The 15,401-nt window shown below is 43.9% G+C and overlaps 1 protein-coding gene across 4 annotated transcripts in view; it reads right to left on the bottom strand.

Moving 5' to 3' along the window:
* Nucleotides 1-15,401, bottom strand: part of Hgsnat (Heparan-alpha-glucosaminide N-acetyltransferase) — a 77,136-nt gene that overhangs the window by 28,932 nt on the left and 32,803 nt on the right. For 2 of the 4 annotated variants that reach the window (XM_070099101.1, XM_070099140.1), the window contains exons 4-9: nucleotides 4,980-5,101; nucleotides 4,630-4,745; nucleotides 4,005-4,120; nucleotides 3,561-3,668; nucleotides 3,223-3,319; nucleotides 2,497-2,712 (exon numbers count right to left, since the gene is read on the bottom strand). In XM_070099101.1, the coding sequence (XP_069955202.1) occupies nucleotides 2,497-2,712; nucleotides 3,223-3,319; nucleotides 3,561-3,668; nucleotides 4,005-4,120; nucleotides 4,630-4,745; nucleotides 4,980-5,101 (775 nt within the window). The remainder of the gene's footprint in view (nucleotides 1-2,496; nucleotides 2,713-3,222; nucleotides 3,320-3,560; nucleotides 3,669-4,004; nucleotides 4,121-4,629; nucleotides 4,746-4,979; nucleotides 5,102-15,401) is intronic. The other 2 variants (XM_070099199.1, XM_070099232.1) reach the window with 1 other exon arrangement.

Raw genomic sequence — 15,401 nt, 5'->3', positions numbered from 1 at the left:
TATCTTAGCTTGTTCCTCACGTTCTCTAGCTCTTTCCTCACGACCAAGTCTATCACGCTCTTTTTGGTCTTCTCGCTCTCTTTGTCTCTCGGATTTCTCTCTCAATTCTCTCTCTCTCCTTTTTCTCTTTTCTTTCGATTCTCTTTCGATTCTCTCTCTCTCCTTATTCTCTTCTCTTTCCCTTTCTAACTGTCTTTCTTCTCTCTCAATTCTCTCTCTTTCAAGTCTTTCCTAGATCTTAGCATTAATGAAAGATTCTAAATTTTTCCCTGTTATTCCTAACTTACTTCCAGCGTTCATCCAAAACTGGTATTCATCCATACTTGCAAGAATAACTTAAACTATCAGGGGAAATGAAACGGGTATTAAAGAAAACGGAGGGTTCAATTCCTGCTCCGCTCAAACTGTAAATAAACCAGAGGGCTCGATCCCTGCTTCAATTAAACAACTTGTATTAATTAAAACGAAGGGTTCTATGCCGGCTCCTGAGCAAACAGTAAGTAGAATGGGGTCACTTGACCATCCAATCTTGTCACCAACAAATCAAGAGTGTCCTATGACAGTTCCCTTGATATAATAAAGAGCTCAATGAAACAAGTTGTCACTGGAAAATCTCGGGTCCCTAGAGTCTAATCCTCCAAAGTGTTTCAAGCTCACATGAAAAAGTGGCAGAATTAACTATTATATCCTGCCTGACTTGACTTACAATAAATTGAGACTAACAATCACCAAATCTTTCAAATACCTGTACTGTAGTCCTACCATAGAGAATGATTACTCATGGCTGGTGGTAACCGTCTGTGGTATGCAGCGTTGAAGTTCCAATGGTAGATTCGAGATGGAGTTGAATCTTGATTCAGTAGAGTTGATCCTGGCAAGGTCGCCACTTGTGAAGGCTTACACAGCCCTGTAACAACTTCAGACAGTATTACTCAGGCTGGCTTCTCCTCAGGAAAATTAATGAATAGAAAAAGAAATAATAATTCACAAAGATAAACACTTTCTTATTTATTAAATCAAACATAAAACAATAAAACATGAAAGGTATATCCTATTTGAAAGAAAAATGAAAAATGAAATGAATAAAATAACATTTGAACTCAACGCTAATATCTACAGGGGTGTCTGGTGTTGGTGACACTTGTTGAAATCGTAGCCATTGCTGATGATGGGGTGGGGTGGGGAGGGGGTCGCAGGTGTTGGTGACCATCCTCTGGCTAGTTCTTCACAGTATACCAGTGAGTAGTATCCCGATGACAGGAAAGCAGGTTCTTTACCGCTGCAATGATGTGGGGTTACGTCCTGCAATTTCATACAGGCGCACAGATAATTAGATCCAAAATGGAGAAGTCTCTGGACGTTAGTCCTCCTGTTTTTCTCGTTGATTGACAGGTGACCCTCACTGTCATCCAAGCTGAAAAGATAGACAGGTTACCCACTGCTTAAATAATCACTCTCCATGGCAGTGTACATTACTCAAAAGACGTGGTGATTATTACAACAGTCAACCTAGAGCAAGACTGAAAGGACTAAGTTTATTATTGGTCAAAAGTGAAGCTTTTAACCAATAAATCCACTAGAATACAAGGCAGGCATGTACTTACAGTAGTGTTGGGAGCTGTGAGTCGAGTGATTTACAGTTTGACCAGAGCCCCACACGTCACCTTTCGAGGGGGGGGTGGAAGAGGGAGGGGAAGGGATAGTGGGAGCTAGACTGACCCTACGTTAACAAGCAGCCGGCAATCAATTATTATTATTATTATTATAATCTATCAGCGCCTTGTGGAAGGTATTCAGGCTTAATTTGGGGAACTGGAGCAAATCCAATTCCCTAAATCAAGAGCGGAACCTTCCTTGAAAATCAAACTATCGGGGGTGGGGGAGCGTGACTTACCCTACCTTAACTAGTAGCCGGTAATGAAACTATCACTTTCGGGGAGGGGGAAGAAAGGCGGGAGCGTGACTTACCCTACCTTAACTAGTAGCCGGTAATGAAACTATTGTTACTATATTGCTACTCCTATCTATTGAACTTTTCCCTCACATGTATCTTTATACGTATATGCTTCTAAACTGTTGTATTCTGAGCACCTCTGCAAAAACAGTGATAATGTGTGAGTGTGGTGAAAGTGTTGAATGATGATGAAAGTATTTTCTTTTTGGTGATTTTCTTTCTTTTTTGGGTCACCCTGCCTCGGTGGGACACGGCCGACTTGTTATATATATATATATACATATATATATATATATATATATATATATATATATATATATATATAAATATATATATATATATATATATATATATATATATATAAGTTTTCTTTAGTCCCTGTATTAGTGGGGTACAGATGACATGTAGCCTTAATGATCCTGGTACTGGGGATCGGCAGAGACAGTAGCAGCAGCACTCACCAGGTACTTGGGGCAGGTAGAGACAGCAGCAGCTCTCATTTGGTACTAGGGGTCGGTAGAGACAGTAGCAGCAGCACTCACCTCGTACTGGGGGTCGGTAGAGACAGTAGCAGCAGCAGCAGCACTCACCTGGTACTGGGGCGGCTTGTCAGGAGAGAGAGCTAAAGCCACACCGGCAGTGACCAGGTAAGTGATGGCAAAGCGCTGAAGAACTCCAGGCACGCGGTACTTGTCCAGCCAGATCCACCCTCCCAGAGAATTGAGGATGATGCCCAGCACAAACAGTTTGATGGATCGCTGATGCCGAGGGGCAAGGAAAGTTAGTAATTAGTTACTGGCAAGTTATGAGATAAAGCACCATCTCACACCCTGACGAGATTACACTGTCAGGAAGGAGTAAATAACGTGGGATCAAACCCGGGTTACCAGAGGTTAGGGAAGCTTCACCTTCCTGATCCAGATTAGATCACATATGATGGAACACCACGTTCACGGAAGTGTAAAATTTTAACTTGCATGATGGTTCACTGATTATCATCTCATCTAAGAGACGTGGTTAGCACAGCAGATGACTTAGGAAAATCCAAAATAGAATGATTCTCATTTATCGGTAGAGGGAAAAAACAGATAAAATATGGTATAGAGAAAATTATCGTAGAAATGATCCACGAGATGAGGACTATTGAATATAAACTTGATATAAGATACGTATGTGGAAATTAATGGGGAAAAAGAAAAAGCAGAGATGAAAGGATGACGGTGGGGAAGAGGATAAAGACTGGGGAGACCAAAGTATAGAGGACTCACTTTAAGAATCCTGAAAAATATCTTTGGTTTAGGAGTCTGGCGGCGTAGAGCAGAGCGAAGTCCCATTGGTATACAAACCCCCATAATCCACATGAACCTGTCGAAATACATATAATTCCATTTTACTACATTCACTACTGACATGTATGTCAAGAATCTGCGTGTCCTGAAACTGCATGTATCTGTCAATAATGTGTTTAAAAACTTTTCTTAAAAAAAAAAAGACTATAAACTAAATTTCCTAATCATAGAGTATACACTAACACATCTTTATACTGCTTGTTATCTGCTGTTGGTGAGGCTGATGTGTCGTGGGATTGATATGAAGAAAGACTCACCAAGGAAAGACGAGGTCGGCTACCTGGAGACCATTCCAGGTAGCATGTTCCAAGAACCAGTAGTTCCCGGCGCCATAGTTGACGAAGATCATGATGACGATACTCATCCTGTAGTAGAGTATACATGTACTATTCAGGTGAGCAAACAGCACAGAAGTGGTAGAAGAGAAGCAGTATGCAACATATATCACTGAGGTATAGCCAGGATTTTAGCGAAAGAAGGATTATTATTATTATTATTAGTAGTAGTAGTAATTTTTTATTAGTGTATACAAAGCACTAAACGTATGAGTTTCATTCATGGCAAGGAGGCGATGAGGTTTGATCCTCCGTCCATTAATAGCGATACAAAAGTTCTGTTCATGTAGCCCGGGTTCTCGAAAAGCAGGAGAGAGGAAGAGGAGGAGAAATAGAGGGAAGCGACTAGCTAGGAGAACAGCTTACCCTCTGAAGGTGTCCAGGGACTTAAGACGAGGTTTGGGTGCTGCTGGTGGTGGTGTGGTGTTGCTTTTGTCAGTCTCCCGTATTGTTGTGGTCGACCCCGCCATCTGTAGCTCCACCTGCCATACACAAGGTTTCATTATAAGTTACCTCAGCCACACTGAATCATTATGAGTTACCTCAGCCACACTGAATCATTATGAGTTATCTCAGCCACACTGAATCATTATGAGTTACCTCAACCACACTGAATCGTTATGAGTTACCTCAACCACACTGCTTTTGATGTATCCACCACCAGTAAAAAAAAAATTCGTGTGAGTTGCATGACACTTGTTTTGCCGCGTAATTTGATGATAATAGTAATAATAATATTATTCCTGTTGTCAGTTTGCCATTTTCGATAAATTTTCTGGCATTGCCTTGTTTCGACTGAGAACACGTCTTCAATCGTTTGTTCAACACGTCCCAGACTTCTCTGTTGTGAGCTTTCTCCTGATTATCAGGTCTTTACTGTGTGTGTGTTTTAATAGTAGTAGTGGTTACTAGGTGTCAGAGGCCCTTGTCGATAGACATTTGGCCTGATGTGTGTGTTTGTCATGATCCAATGTACCGTACCTATACTGACCTGGGAGCCGTCATCTCGACTGTGAGTGTACCTCCTAAGCATCCATTGGTAGAGGGCGAGGCAGCCAGCAGCCAGGATGGCCAACCCTGCATACACAGCTACGGCGATGACGATTGCTGCGGCAGACATTAAGTTATTCACTGTGGTGGTGATGAGGGAGGGTAGTATTGGTGAGGGAGGTTTTTTTTGGTGGAAATAGTGAGAGAAGGTGATGGTGGATGTTGCTGTAATGAAGTATAAGGGAAGAGTAGTGCATATGAATAAAAAAGAAAGAACACTTCAGCTGTGAATCAATATATGTATACGACACATTTACCAGAACTATAAAAGTTTTAAGTATTGTTGCTGACCTCCGTACTCGAAGACCGGATCTTTGAGTGTAGAGAAGGTACAATTGCTTTCCTCTGTCAAGTTGAGGAGGTAAACACCAAACTCTCCCAGCTTAGCGGCCGACACCTCGCACACAACTGGCCTGTACAATACAAACTATTAAGTGAAGCTATCGGTGATTTTTACATGGCAAGTCCTAACATAACTTGTATACCCATGAACAATTTAACCACAATGAATTGGAAATAAATTCCTAGCATTTAATGATTTCTAAATCGTTTTCTTAAACATAAACAGAACTGACTGAAAGATCATGAATATGCTTGGAATTTATTTCCCAGTCATCATGGATAAATTGTTTAGTATGTGTTTGCAACAGTTTAACAACAATATATATTTCACCTATCACAACAAACACGCCTATATTAAGGCATGAATAAAATTCATAACACATCATGGCTTGGTGAAATGCGAAGATAATCACTAATACTAAGACGGATTCATCCTAGCTACTGGGAGTGAAGCAGCAACTACGACCAGCCGGCCACGGCAGGTGCTTATTAAGACACATACTACACACACACACAGACACACACACAGAGACAAGAGAGACAAGAGAGAGAGAGAGGGATGGGTGGATTGCATTTTCTTGGACTGCAAGAAGGCGTTTGACACAGTTCCACACAAGAGATTAGTGCAAAAACTGGAGGACCAAGCAGGGATAACAGGGAAGGCACTACAATGGATCAGGGAAAACTTGTCAGGAAGACAGCAGCGAGTCATGGTACATGGCGAGGTGTCAGAGTGGGCACCTGCGACCAGCGGGGTCCCACAGGGGTCAGTCCTAGGACCAGTGCTGTTTCTGATATTTGTGAACGACATGACGGAAGGAATAGACTCCGAAGTGTCCCTGTTTGCAGATGAAGAATTCATTCGATCGAAGACCAGGCAGAATTACAAAGGGATCTGGACAGGCTGCAGACCTGGTCCAGCAATTGGCTCCTGGAGTTCAACCCCACCAAGTGCAAAGTCATGAAGAATGGGGAAGGGCAAAGAAGACTGCAGACGTAGTGCAGTCTAGGGAGCCAGAGACTACAAACCTCACTCAAGGAAAAAGAGCTTGGGGTGAGTATAACACCAGGCACATCTCCTGAAGCGCACATCAACCAAATAACTGTTTCAGCGTATGGGCGCCTAGCAAACCTCAGAACTGCATTCTGCCATCTTTCAGGACCCTGTACACCGTGTATGTTAGGCCCTTATTGGATTATGCGGCACAATTTGGAACCCACATCTAGCCAAGCACGCAAAGAAACTAGAGAAAGTGCAAAGGTTAGCAACAAGACTATTCCCAGAGTTAAGAGGTATGTCCTACGAGGAGAGGTTAAGGGAAATCAACCTGACGACACTGGAGGACAGGAGAGATAGGGGGGACATGATAACGACATACAAAATACTGAGAGGAATTGACAAGGTGGACAAAGACAGGATGTTCCAGAGATTGGACACAGTAACAAGGGGACACAGTTGGAAGTTGAAGACACAGATGAATCACAGGGATGTTAGGAAGTATTTCTTCAGCCACAGAGTAGTCAGTAAGTAGAATAGTTTGGGAAGCGATGTAGTGGAGACAGGATCCATACATAGCATTAAGCAGAGGTATGATAAAGCTCAAGGTTCAGGGAGAGTGACCTAGTAGCGACCAGTGAAGAGGCGGGGCCAGGAGCTTGGACTCGACCCCTGCAACCTCAACTAGGTGAGTACAACTAGGTGAGTACACACACACACACACACACACACACACACACACACACACACACACACACACACACAAACACACACACACACACACACACACACAGGGAGGAGAGACGCTGTGTGTGCCACTAGCCACGATCTTCAACACATCCCTCGAAACTGGATAACTACCTGAGGTATGGAAGACGGCAAATGAAATTCCCATTTTTAAGAAAGGAGACAGAAACGAAGCACTAAACTATAGACCAGTATAACTGACGTGTATAGTATGCAACGTCATAGAGAAGAGTGGTGGAGCATCTGGAACGGACAAGATTATAAAAGACAACCAGCACGGATTCATGGAAGGCAAATCTTGTGTTACAAACCTCTAGGAGTTTTATGACAAGGTAACAGAAGTAAGACACGAGAGGGAGGGGTGGGTTGACTGTATTTTCTTGGACTGCAAGAAGGCCTTCGATACAGTTCCCCACAAGAGATTAGTGCAGAAGCTAGAGGATCAGGCACGTATAACAGGAAGAGCACTGAAATGGATCAAAGAATACCTGACAGGGAGGCAACAACGGGTCATGGTACGAGATGAGGTATCACAATGGGCGCCTGTGACGAGTGGAGTTCCACAGGAGTCAGTCCTAGGACCAGTGCTGTTTTTGGTATATGTGAATGACATGATGGAAGGGAAAACTCAGAGGTGTTCCTGTTTGCAGATGATGTGAAGTTAATGAGAAGAATTAAATCAGATGAGGATCAGGCAGGACTCCAAAGAGACCTGGACAGGCTGGACACGTGGTCCAGCAACTGGCTACTTGAATTTAACCCAGCCAAATGCAAAGTCATGAAGATCGGGGAAGGGAAAAGAAGACAGCAGACAGAGGATAGGCTGGGTGGCCAAAGGCTGCAAACCTCACTCAAGGAGAAAGATCTTGGGGTGAGTATAATTCCGAGCACGTCTCCGGAAGCACACATCAACCAGATAACTGCTGCAGCATATGGGCGCCTGGCAAACCTGAGAATAGCTTTCCGATACCTCAGTGAGGAATCGTTCAAGACACTGTATACCCTGTACATCAGGCCCATACTGGAGAATGCAGCACCAGTTTGGAAACCACACCTGGTCAAGCACGTCAAGATATTAGAGAAAGTGTAAAGGTTTGCAACAAGGCTAGTTCCAGAGCTAAGGGGAATGTCCTACAAAGAAAGGTTAAGGGAAATAGGCCTGATGACACTGGAGGACAGGAGGGTTAGGGGATTAGATTTAGATTTTGCCACCGAAGTGGCTAGTTTATTGTGTACCCCATATCCATCCTGTGGACGGTAGCGCAAGAGCATATGGATACACAAAAGGCCTAGGAACTAGGCCCCAAAAGGGTTAACAGGCGTGCATATGGGTTTTTATTTATCTACATATCTACAGTTCACTTATCTGTTACATGCAAATTTAGGAAATTTGCTTAGTATATCTGGTATCTTATTTTCATTAATAATGTATCTTGACATGTCACATAGGTTATTATACTGTCTGTCTCTGTATTCCTCAATAAGTGGACAATTCAGCACATACTGTTCAAGACAGTGACCATATACCTGATCACATAATTTGTATTTAATTTGATCATTATCTGCATGTCTCCCAAACTGCCAGAAGTACTTGTAACCAACTTTAAGCCTGGCCACTACAACATCAGTCAGTCTGTTCACATTGCAAGTTGCTACATAAACATACTTATCTACATTCATGTTATCATAGTGGGTTATAGATCTACTCAGGCTTCTAACTGCATTCCTATAACAATAATTTTCATTCATTAGCTGCCTGACTGCGGTGGAATGTGGTTGTGCACAGCACCCCTCTGCTGTTTGTCAGGAGAGCTCTCATAGCAACAATATGGCGCTGAGTATCCGACGTAGGGTGAACACTGTCGGCGTTGAGCTGCTTCGTGGGGCGATTTCCCCCTCTACGGCGCAGGTGTTACTTCCGGCAATCATCAGGGAAACGTATGGAGTGCAGGATGATGAGGTTTATGGTGTGGCCCTGAATGGGGCCTATCGTCTATTCGTCAAGTTAAATTCGACGGCTGTGTACGAGTCGTTAGTGACGAAATTTGAGCATGTGAGTATTGATGTAACTCCAGCTGTCAAAGTGCGACTCATAGACGTCTCTCGCCACTATACGTGGGTGAAGTTGCGAAATGTCCCCTTCGAGGCTGACGAGGAGGACTTACGGAAGGTGTTTGCAGATTATGGTACCGTGCATCTGGCAACCCAAGGCAAGTGGGCGGCAGGTGCGTACGTGGGACGTCCGGAGGGTACATTCTCCCTCAAAATGACACTGAGGCACCCGATCCCGTCATACGTCGTGATGCCGGAGTTTAGGACCCAAATTCTAGTGGCGTATGCTGGGCAGCGACGGACATGCAGGTTGTGTGGAGAGTATGACCATATGGCGGCGACGTGTGGGAGGCAGTGGAGGGCGCCGGCGCAAACAGGTGGTGCACCAGTTACAGGTGTGGATGTCGTAGAGGAGAATTCCAAAGGAAACCGAGGAGATGGCCGTCTGTGGAGTGAAATTGTAGAAGAGTCTCTTGTGGTGCATGATGGGCGGGGCACGAGTTGTGTGGAGCCGAAAATGGCCACTTTGCCGGTGACGGGGGAGGAAGTGCTAATTCAGCAGGAGGTGCAAGAGCTGGAGGAGGAGCTCGACGAGGTATTGAAAACTTTACCTTCTTCGGGCGAGGATAATGGCTTGGTCCGTGAAATGGTGCCTGAGTTGAAAGGAGAGTGTGGCGGGACAGGCACGAGAAGGAAGGAGGACAACTGCAGGCACAGAGAGGAGTCACCGAGCTCTGTGCGACAGGTCACAGTAGAGGTTGATGTTCACTGTGAGGAATCTTCGGTAGACAGTATGGCGGTAGAGAGTGTTACGAGGAAGAGGGCGGCTGCGTCAGACTCAGATGATGTCCTGACGCCCGCGCAGAGGTCTGGGAGGAAGGATGTATATTCTCGTGACAGCCAGGATAAGAGGCATCGAAGAGGGGGGGGGTGGATGATGACAAACCACATGTTGACCCTGGGGCAAGAGGCCCTGGGAAGGGTGAGAGGAGAAAGGGTTGGAAGCTTTAGAAAGGCCTTAAGTGCATGACTGTGAATGTGAATGGACTGTGTACTGGTGTGAAGAGGGAATGCTTTCGTATGCTCTTACGTCGATACAGAGTGGACGTAGTCTTTCTACAGGAGCATAATTTCAGGGAGGGTAGAGTGCTCGAGGTGGACGGGTATACGGTGTTGACTCTGCCATCGGCACATTTGAAAGGTGGTGTGGGTTTATTGATAAAGGAGGTGAGCCCGTTTGTGTTGCAAAGACGTGAAGGGGGTGGGGGGGGAGGGTGTTGCGTGTGGATGGGTGGTGGATGGGGCAGAGGGTAACCTTTGTAAGTGTGTATGCACCAGCTGAAAATGATATGAAAGTCAAGAGGGATTTTGTGTGTGATGATCTAGTTTTTGCTTTCCGTGGTTTACCTGAAGTGGCCATCGTAGGTGGGAACTGGAATTGTGTGATCAGGAGAGCGGATGTGGAACCACGAGGGGCGGGGCATATGTTGACAGCATTACGCAATCTTTTGGTGGATGTTCAGTTGAGGGATGTGGTAGGTGGGGGAGCGTGGGAGGTGGAGCATACTTTCGTGAGGCGAGGTTACGCAGCTAGGTTAGACAGGTTGTATATATCTCATAAGGTATTGTCAAAGTCTGTCCGTACTATTGAACTAGCTTTTTCAGATCATAGGGCGGTTGTCGCAGAAGTAGAGTGGGATTCTCTAGCTTGTATCTCTAGGGGATATTGGAAATTAAATACGAGTCTGTTGGAAGATGAGGAGGGGTTGGGGGGTTTTACGGAGCTGTGGGAGAGATTAACTGAGGAGGTACAAGGTGTGGAGGACGTGGTGACGTGGTGGGATGGTGTGGCTAAGGACCGGATTCGGCATTATTATGTGAGGGAGGGGAAAAGGATTAATTCTTTAAAATTTGGGTTGATTAATTATTTGGAGGACAGGTTACGGGGTTGTTATGTGAAAGGGACAGTAGAGAGTGTCTATCCGATGGACGACATTATGATACTTAAAGAGCGGTTGCGGGAAATTCAGGACGAGCGGTTCCAAGCGGTGAGAGTAATGGCGGGGGTGGAGGAGGTGTTATGGGGAGATAGGCCGTCTTCGTGTGTGTTGCGCAGACAAAAACAACGTCGGCAGGCAACAACTATTCCATGTTTGGAGGTTCTTGAGTCGGTGGGAGGGTATAGGGTGGGTCAGGTTATCCACACTACGGATGGGATGGGGTTGTTTGCGGATAAGTGGTACGGAAAGTATTGGCGGGAGGAAGGGGTAGGATTAGGGGATTTAGAGAGGGTGTGTGGAAGTGTGCCATGTAGGTTAGGACACAGTGATAGGGAAGCTTTGGGGGGGACATAACTGAGGGGGAAATATGGAGAGCTTTGAGTGCCATGCGAAAGGGCAAAGCACCGGGAATCGATGGACTGCCGGCGGAGTTTTATCAACAGCATTGGGAGTTAATAAAAGGTTTTTTGGTGAGGTTACTGAACTTGATGAAGGTAAGGGGAAGGTTGGGTGAAAGACAGGCAACAGCTGTAGTTGTTTTGGTACCGAAGGGTAAGGAACAGCGTTCGCTCAGGGACTATAGAACAATATCGTTGTTATGCGCGGATTATAAGTTATTTGCAAAAATTTTAGGAAATAGGATCAAGTGTGTTGTAGGGAGGGTTGTATCGGAAACCCAGTTTGGGTTGCCAGGTAGGTCTATGGGGGTGGGACATGGTCTTTTAAGGGATTTCGTGGAAGAAAAAGGGGGGGAAGGGGGGGGGGGTTTGGTTGCACTAGACTGGCAAGGAGCTTATGATAGGGTGGAGCGAGAGGCGTTGAGAGCTATCCTTAGGAAACAGGGCTATGGGGAAGAAATAGTGGGATGGGTAGAGGCGTTATATAGAGGGGCAATGGTGAGAGTACAGATTAATGGAAGATTAGGGGGGAGGATTGTAATGGGCAGAGGTCTTAGACAGGGGTGTCCTATGTCACAGCTTTTATTTGCATGCATACAGGACCCCTTTTATAGAATGATGGAGTGCCATAGGGGCGTTAGTGAAGGGGTTGGGGGGGGTACTGGGGGCGTTTGGCCTGTTCTCATAGGGTATGTGGATGATACCACTGTATTGGTTAGAGAGGGGATGTCCATAAACGCCTTAGATGGAGTGGTCGACACGTTTGCATGTGCGACTGGTATGAGGGTAAATTCGGAGAAGTCCATGGTTATGGGGTTAGGAACTTGGGGGGAGAGGGTCGAGTGGGGTCGTGCAGTAGTAAAGAAGCGGGTGATGTCATTAAAAATTTGTGGTCTAATCTATGCTGATGATCTTGAGGTTGCACGTGTTAATAATTCGGTCAGGTTGGTAGAAAGGATACTGGGTCGATTGGGAGCATTGCGGCCTTATCATTTGACCCTTGTGCAGCGGGCCACTGTAATTAACGTTTTATTGTATAGCAAGGTTTGGCATGTGGCTGCCGTGTTCCCTTTAACGGGGACGGCAATTGCAACTATACTTAGAGGGGTTTTTAAATTTTTGTGGGGTTCAGGTTGTGACTGGCTTAGAAGGGATGTAGTAATGTTACCTGTGCGTCAGGGGGGGTTGGGTTTAATGAACTTAAAGAGGAGGGTTAAATGTATCTTCATTAAAAGGGAGGTGATGAGGGAGGGTGAGGGGGGGGGGTTGGTTAAGGTACACAATAAATTGAAACGCATGTTTTCTGGGACGGAGTTGAGGGAGTGTGAAACTATTTTGAGGGCAGTGGTGATGGTTAGGGATCTGGGTAAGGTAAAAATAAGTAGGCTGTGTAGGATGTCGGCGGAAAGGGTCGTGGCTCCGGTGGAGGGGATTTTCCCCATGTATGACTGGGGATGTATATGGAGAAGGTTTGGTAGGTTAAGGTTACAACCCCGTGGACGTGAGGTGATGTATCGGTTTTTGCATGGGATTTTACCATCGGGAGTGGTCTTACGAGCTAGACGGGTGGTTGAGGGGGGGGGGGTATGTGGAATATGTGGCGGGGAGGATTCTGCATTCCATGTAGTGTATTTTTGTGAGGGGTTGGGGAGCGTCAGGGGTTGGTTGAGCAGGGTGTTGCATAAGATAAGTGGTCAATACTTCTCTGTTCTGCGGGCATTGAGTCTTGATGTGGGGGGTATGGATGAAAGTATTATTAGGGCTGTGGGGTACATTATGGTAGATTATGTCTACATTATGTGGGGAATGAGGGGGAAAGGGGTAAGTGAGGTGAAGAGGAGGGTATTGGCTGTTACGTTTTATAAAACGTTGTGCCGTAATAGAGAACTTTATGGGAGGAGGTGGGAGCGGGATTTCTCTGAGGGATATAGAGACCTTACATTAGAGGTTTTATTAAATTTGTAAATTAGGTGGGTGGGGCAGGGTAGGGATGGTACAATGTGTTATGTTGATGGGCTGTCAGGGGTGAAAACGGGGTCGCCTCCTGTATGTAGCGGGTGAATGTGTATGAACTTGGGCGTATGATGTGTATTCATGGTTTGTGACGAGTATACTCAATATATGTGTTTGATTTTGCAGTGGGATTGTTCTATGTATGTTATTCATATGCATGTTTTAGATGCTTGTAGAGGTGTCAGTGTGTTGGATCCTTGTTTATTAATATATTCTGTGTTTGATGAACATATTGTTTTTACCTTATTCTCAATACATTACGTTAATTGTATTTAACGTATAAGGTGTCCTACTTTATAATTTACAACGTGACAATATATGCATATTATGGTGTGTTTTGTTAATCATATAACAATGCAATTGGAATTAGTCGTTTATTGGTTATCATAGGTGTAGGGGTTTTCATGTATGGGTGAGGAGGGATATTTGTGTTATCTCAAGTTCATGTTTGTGTGGTTGTTAATGATTTATTCTGTGTAAGACCTGTTTTTGTTTTTATCTATCTCTTGTATTGTATTGTTCTAAATAAAAAAAAAAAAAAAAAAAAAGCGTGACTGGGCTCGGGTGAGAGAAGACGTATGTAGTGTCATCTGCAAAAAGTGTGGGTTTGAGTAATTGCGAAGCATTTGGTAGGTCATTTATGTATAGGAGAAAGAGAAGAGGGCCAAGGACACTTCCCTGTGGGACACCAATTGTAATTGGTTGTGCGGAAGAGCTTGCCCCATTTGCGTACACATATTGGCTTCTGTTGCTGAGGTAAGACTTGAGGTAGTTGAGGGAGTGCCCTCTAATACCATAGTGTGACAATTTTACGTGGAGCAAGTCATGGTCAACTGTATCAAAAGCTTTACGTAAGTCAATGAAGATCCCCAGTGGGACTTCTTTTTTCTCTATTGCAGTGTATATATGTTCTAGCATGTGTATAATAGCATCATTAGTATTTTTATTAGGCCTGAATCCAAATTGGCAGGGGTTGAGTATGTTTTGGGAGATAAGGTAGGAGTAGATTCGTTTATGAATTAATTTTTCGAAGATTTTTGAGAGAGGGTGTAAGTTAGATATTGGCCTATAGTTATTCAACTCTGTTTGGTCTCCTCCTTTGTGGATCGGGGTGACCCTTGCTATTTTGAGAACTGTAGGGAAGGTGGAGGATTCAATGGATTTGTTAAAGAGTGTTGCAATGATTGGTGATAGTACTTGTGACGCTTTTTTGTATATAAAGGGTGGTAAGGTATTTAAATCTCCTGCCTTGTTTTTCAGTGCGTTGATAATAAGGGAGACTTCGTATGGGTTAGTCGGAGCTAGGAACAGTGCGTTCGGGTAGTTGCCAGTGAGGTAGTCATTTGGTGGGGTATCTGAGCTTGGGATATTATTGGCAAGGTTTTGACCTATAGTGGAGAAGAAATCATTGAGTCTGTTTGCTGTTTCTGTTGGTGGGAGTTGGGGTTCATCTTATCCATATCTATCCGAGACCAGTATGGATTGGATAGCACCCACAAGTACGGTGCTACAAATTAATTGTGGACTGTATAAATTATATTAGTGTCACTGAATGAAGGGGGGAGGGGTAGGCTACACATGGATATATCCATCAAGGAAAAACACTTGTACATAATCTCACCATATTACTCTGTGTATATTACTACCTCATATTTTTTTAAATACTATCAATTGATATTACTTACTAAAATTAATAATTACCATTTTTACTATAATTTCAATTTACTCTTAACATTTTTGACATTTAATAACCATTACTTGTCTAATTACCTTTACCTGTTTTAATACCACATTTACTATCTTAGAGTACTCGTAATTACCTTGTACTGCCATATAACCTCTAGTATAACTACCAGTGCAATATTGAATGAAATAAACATTACTTTTTCACTTTTTTTGTAATCATTATTACTTACTAAAATTTTATTAAACACTATATTTACTACCAGTCAATTTTACTTTTGTACATTAAACATTATTTTATACTTCCCATAACATTTTGTTGCCAAATTTTCAAGTTTGTATATTCAACTCCAACCTTTATATTATCCTTTGTACCTGTGTACCTGTGTACCTGTCTACCATCTTACTATCATATTATAACCAAGACATTACCATTGTTTTTTTACTATTATTCTTTTGGTACTTTAATTGTGAATTTTAT

The sequence above is a fragment of the Cherax quadricarinatus genome, chromosome 1, assembly GCF_038502225.1.
Source record: "Cherax quadricarinatus isolate ZL_2023a chromosome 1, ASM3850222v1, whole genome shotgun sequence".
Taxonomy (NCBI): domain Eukaryota; kingdom Metazoa; phylum Arthropoda; class Malacostraca; order Decapoda; family Parastacidae; genus Cherax; species Cherax quadricarinatus.
The sequence above is the reverse complement of the archived record's forward strand: the minus strand, read 5'-3'. Positions and strand labels throughout refer to the sequence as shown.